The following is a 6,000-nucleotide window of genomic DNA, read 5'->3' as shown; positions in this document are numbered from 1 at the left end:
GGGAACCCCTTCCCGGCTCGACTTCTGTGCAGGCTAGCCGGAGCGTCGCGCCACCAGTGGGAGGTCTACATCAGCGAGCCGAAGAGCGCCACATGCCCAGCGTCTGTTGACTTCTGGTTCGGACAGGATCAAGGGGTGATCGTGGATCGGGTTGGTTCGGTTATTGGGATAAAAAACTATCCGGCCCTACTAGATCGGATAATGTAATATCATGATCCTACATCCGGTCCTATATCCGGCGGATTTTATTTTTTCGGTTCGATTCGGATCGGTATAAGCGGGTTGATCTGTTTGACGGGTTACTGGTCACCCCTAGTCTTTATAAGGATTGGACGCTGAACCATCTCGACGTCGTTTTCACTTCCCACTCGCGCACTCTCTCCATCTCTCCTCGAGTTTTTGCTTTTCTTCCGTAGTGCTTCATATCTCTTAGAAAAAAGAAATCATATCAGGAGAGCCCTCTTACCTTCTATTGTTAATCTGTTCATCTTCCCCCTTCTTCAGCCAACGTGATTAAGGAGGTAATTCTATCGTTTATATTTCCAACTTTCGATGGAGGCAATGTATATATAAATCGAAGGACTCATGTGGATTTCTCTTTTAATGGTTTCCTTTTTGTAGTAGTTTTATTGAGATGATCAAGGTGGAAGATAGATCCCAAATATTAGATCCATTTCTTAACTATCACATAAAATAGAAGGTGCTGAAATGCTTCATATGGTGATGTTATTCAGTGATTCTAATTTCTAAGGCTTCAAATCTCTAGTTTCAGAGAGAAGAATAGTTTCCTTTTCATTTGAGATAAAAATTTCACCTATTAAGAATGAAAACGAGACACCAAAACAAAACATCTGAATAATAGTTTTCTTTTCGTTTGAGATAATGGTTTTTTTTATGGCTCTGTCTCTCTGAGCAGGAGAGGCATTAAAGATGAAGTTAACGACGGCCGGAAAGTTGAAAAAGAAGCGGTTGTCCACCGAGGAGCTCGGTAAAGTGGAACCATCTCAGCCGTCCCATTTATCTCCTCCAGTCTCCCAGCCTGCCTCCTCCCTTGGAAAGGCTAAGGCTGAGGCTGAGGCTGAGGCTGAGCTAGTTCAAAGTAGCCAGCGATGCCGGTCGCTCTCCAAGGACTCAGAGTCCCTAGAGGTTGCTCCCGCAGAACCTCCAACAAACTTGGCGCAGAGTCCCCAGCCCTCAACCACCACTAGTGGGCCTCCTCGGTCAGATATGAGATCGCGTTGTCTCAAATTACTGAAGGAGAAGGCATCAGCCTTCAGCGCGAAGATCCCCGCGTCTTCGCAGAGTATGCCGCCACCTGAAGCTTGGCCGAGTTTGGTTACGCCATGCGTAGTATGTCAACGACGGAGTTGGAGAAATACGAATATTCCTTACTGTCTCAGGTATTGTTGCTTTTCATTGCTTGTGGCTATGCTGGTCAGTTGATAAGTGCTTTTCATGACAGTTATTGGTGTGCAATTGGGAATTGATGGAGCGGATTAAGCGTCTCAGTGCAGATTATGCCGAGTCCCAAGCTCAAGAGACTAAGCTACGGTCCTTGGCTGAGTCCTGGGAAAAGGAGGCTAAGGCAGTCAAAGCTGAAAAATCGTACCTCTCTGAGCAGATGACTAAGGTCCTAATTGAACTAGATAAGAGCAAGGCTGAATCGGAGGAGACTCGATCCAAGGTGGAAGGGGTAAGCTCTATGCTAGAGGGAGCCATGACCAAGCTGGAGGGGGCGAGAACTGAGTTGCAATTGGTTGCGAAGGAGAAGGCATCTCTCGCAGTCAAGTTAGAGTGGTACGAGGGGGATGAGTTGGCTGACGAAATGTAGTCGAATCAGGTGGATGACCCTTTTTGTGTCTCCTGATCGCCATCCAAGCTATTGTGTCTTATTTTGAATTCTATTTTGAAAAGGTGAGGGCTATCGATGTCCAATTGTATATTTGTATTTCCGTGATTTAAACTGTGTACTGTTTGGTCATATCAAATCAAACACTCTGAGTAACGTTAATTAGATGTTTTTTTTTTTTTTTTTAGAAGTTATGTTTAGATATTTATAATTAAAAAAAAATATTATTTTATTATGATATCTGTATCAAAAGTTATGATTTTTAAAAATTTATTACATAGTTATAGTAGCTATTCATAACTGTTATAATTAATTTTAATATTGTAGTAGATATAGTTTTATAGCTATAATAATTATAATTAATTTTTATATTGTAGTGATTATGATTTCGTAGTTATTATACAGTTATAGAAGCTATGAAAACATAGCTACTGTACGAAATTATAACTATTATAACATGTGTAGCTGTTATAATTATATAATAATCTTTCGAACATCATAACTTTTGACTTGGATATCAGAATTAGACGATTTTTTTTAATCGAAGCTCATTCAGATATTTATAATTTTAAAAAAAGATTATCTCATTCTGATATCCGTGTCAAAAGTCATGATTGTTAAAAGTTTGCTACACAGTTGTAGCAGCTACTATTTTGTAGTTGCTACAACTACAATTATTTTTCATGTTGTAGCAGCTATGGTTTCGTAGCTGCTACAACTATAATTTTTTTTTTATATTATAGCGGTTATGGTTTCGTAATTGCTACAATTATAATTAATTTTTTTTATCGTAGCAACTATGATTTTGTAATTACCACACAGTTGTAGCATTGTGTAGCAACTATGAAATCATAGTTGCTACAAACTGTTACATGTATAACTGCTACAATTGTATAATAAATTTTTCAACACTATAACTTTCTACTTGGATATCAAAATTAGACGATCTTTTTTTTAATCGAAGCTCATTTAGAAATTTATAATTAAAAAACAAAGATCATCTTATTCTGATATTTGAGTCAATAGTTATAACTTTCGAAAGTTTGCTATACAGTTGTAGCAACTGAGTTTTCGTAGTTGTTACAATTACAATTATTTTTCATATTGTAATAGTTACAGTTTCATAGTTGCTACAATTACAATTATTTTTTATATTATAGTAGCTACGGTTTTGTAACTGTTATACAATTGTAGCAGTTACGAAATCATAGTTACTACAACATATGTGGCTACTATAATTGTATAACAAATTTCCAAACACCATAATTTTTGACTCAAATATTAGAATTAGATGATCTTTTTTTAAAATCGAAGCTTGTTCAGAGATTTAAAATTTTTAAAAAAATCTCATTCTAATATCTGAGTCAAAAGTTATGATTTGAAAAGTTTGTTATACAGTTGTAGCAGCTACAGTTTTGTATTTACTACAATTATAATTATTTTTCATGTTGTAGCAGTTATGGTTAGGGTTGTAAACAAGTCGAGCTAAGCCGAGCCGTGCTTTGGGGTGTTCAAGCTTATTTGATAAGGTAACCGAGTCAAGCTTAAAATGAACCAAACTTTTGAAATGATTGTTCAAGCTTGGCTTCGTTTATTTTTAACAAGCTTGAGTTTGTTTGATACTTGACTTGAGTTTGGTTTGTTTAGATGTTATTTAGCTCTCAATTCAAGCTTGACTTGAATTTGATTCTTTTAGATGTTATCGAGCTCTCAATTCAAGCTTATTTGATTATTTAAAATTTTTAATTATCTGTGATCATATCCGAGTGCTGAGTCGATGGACGCTGGGGACGTGGCGCTTCTGTTGACTGGTCGAAGACTCCAAAGACGTAGATCCTCTGCCACCGTGAACCTGCAAACACAGTGCCGAACCAGGGAGGGGTTCCCCGGCAATGGCCTTCCAACGCTCAAGTCAAATCTCCGGCAGAAAGAAGTAGAGCGAAGAAGAAATGAGACTGTAGCTACAGTGAATAATAGCGCATACCTCCATCGACGTCTAGGGGTCCTTATATAGGGCTCCCCAGAGACACGTGCACGCTCCTCAAAGCATACCTGGAATGGATGTGTCAGGAAAGCGTGCAAGACGCCATACTTTAATAGCACGAGCATATCTCTGATGTGACAATGAAAGTTTCCCCCGTACGATTCTCTGTCTGCTCAAGCTTACAACCATGTATCTTGTCAGCGACACTAGTTCCTAGGAAGATATTATTGGTCCCCGTGGGTGTTTTGATGTGGTCAACCAAGTTGGTTAGGTCCTGTTTTGTGTTTGATCCCTGTGTCTGAGTGTGCAAGAGCTTAGGAGCGCAGGAAGTCGAGCGGAAGACACAGCTAGCGAGAAAGACGGCATGGGAAGGGAGCCGACGGGCTCGGTGCGTCCGAAGGACGAGAGAGCTGCGGAAAAGTACACTGGTGGGCGAGAAGAACGTGCACAGCGTTCGAGGGACGTTAAGCCGGGGAGGAAGACTGCTCGAGGAAGGCCGGAAATTAGGTTCGGGTGAGCCCTATTTCGGTTGGCTGAAATCACCTAATCGCATGGAGCTACGGAAGTCAAAGCAAGGCAAAAGGATGCTGCAAATAGAGCTTAAGGTGCCTCAAGCCAGTACTGGAGGTGCCTCCACCTTGGAGGCGCCTCAATATGCCTTGGAGGCTCCTTAAGCTTGAAGGCGCCTTCAGACTTGATGAAGGCGCCTTCAACTGGTCAAAAGTGACCGTTTGCGCTGCGGATAAAGTTTTATCCGTCCACTCGATGGAGGCGCCTTGGACCCCTGTTGGAGGCGCCCTGGACCCTCGAGATCAGATTTTCAGAGGCTATTTAAAGGCCCCTGGAGCTAGGAATTTAGTATGAATTGAGTATTCAACTCTGTAACAACTTCCTAGCAATAGTTCTGAGCCGTTAGTGTGTAATAGGCTTCTTCGCCTTCAGCAAAGGAGATCTTCTACTGCGCTTTTCTTACTGCCCTGGATTAACAATCCTCTTGGTTGTAACCAGGTTAAATTCTTGTCTTCTTGTTTTTTTATTGCTTCATTATTTTATTTACTATTGCACTATTTGAGTTGAAAGAACGAGGAGGGTATAGTCTTAATTTTTCAGAAGCAATTCATCCCCCTCTTGCCGGCCTCCGCTGCACCTACAATTGGTATCAGAGCCAAACCGTCTCAGAAGGACTAACCGCCGACTGAAGCACCACGATCAAGACGATGGCCGGAGCAAATATTCATCCCCCGAAGTTCGACGGAGACTTCGCGACGTGGAAACGCTGGATGGAGGTATTCTTTAAAATCGACTTCGATATTTTACTAACTATGAAATTTGGTTTTGAAGTTCCTAAAGACAAAGAAGAGCATCAGTGGAACAAGAAGGAACACGCCAAATTTGTCGCCAACAGAAAGGCAGAGTTCCACCTGCTTAGCGTGCTGCCACCACAAGAGGTAAGTCGGATCGGAAGCTATGACTCCGCGAAAGACCTCTGGGAAAAATTCCTGGAGCTTCACGAAGGTACCTCGGAAGCTAAGCTAGCGAGACGTGACATCCTCCGGACCTAGTTAACGAACCTTCGGATGAACCAAGGCGAGAAGGTAGCGCAACTCCAAGCAAGGATCAAAGAGCTAATCACGCAACTAACCAACCTTGGAGAAGTAGTAACAAACCGGGACTCAATTCGGTACACGCTCAACGCCTTCCCCAGAACTCCAGAGTGGGCTTCCTTAGTAGATGCGTACTACATCTCTAAAGACTTCGAGGTAAGTACTTTAGAAAATTTATTTTTAACTTTTGAACTTCATGAATCTCGAGTTGCAGAGCCCAGTGGAGTAGTGAAGACTAGTCAGAGCATTGCCCTAAAGGCAAGATTAAATGATTCTGACTCCGAGGCCTCGATCGACCAATCGGAAGCTGCACTATTGGTAAGACGCTTCAACAAATTTTTTAATTCTAATAAATTTAGATCCCAGACACAGAGGCATCAACAAAGAAAAAGGACAGTTCGTTGCTACAACTGCAACGAAGAAGGGCACATCAAAGATGACTGCCTAAAATTAAAGAAAAAAGAGAAAGAGAAGGAAAAGACAAAATACAATAAACCAGAATCCTCCAAGCACAAGAATCTGAAGGCCACCTAGTCAGTTTCATCTTCTTCTGAATCAGACAT

General features: G+C 41.2%; 1 protein-coding gene across 1 annotated transcript; it reads left to right on the top strand.

The window, feature by feature from the left end:
- Positions 1 to 400: 400 nt before the first annotated feature.
- LOC121968593 lies at positions 401 to 1,962 on the top strand. The gene is made up of 3 exons (XM_042518913.1): positions 401 to 521; positions 917 to 1,400; positions 1,463 to 1,962. The coding sequence occupies exons 2-3, from the start codon at positions 1,344 to 1,346 to the stop codon at positions 1,829 to 1,831; spliced, it is 426 nt and encodes a 141-aa protein (XP_042374847.1). The 5' UTR covers positions 401 to 521; positions 917 to 1,343; the 3' UTR covers positions 1,832 to 1,962.
- The last annotated feature ends 4,038 nt before the right edge of the window (positions 1,963 to 6,000 follow it).

The sequence above is a fragment of the Zingiber officinale genome, chromosome 3B (genome assembly GCF_018446385.1).
Source record: "Zingiber officinale cultivar Zhangliang chromosome 3B, Zo_v1.1, whole genome shotgun sequence".
Lineage (NCBI taxonomy): Eukaryota > Viridiplantae > Streptophyta > Magnoliopsida > Zingiberales > Zingiberaceae > Zingiber > Zingiber officinale.
This window is presented reverse-complemented; position numbering and strand designations above follow the sequence as displayed.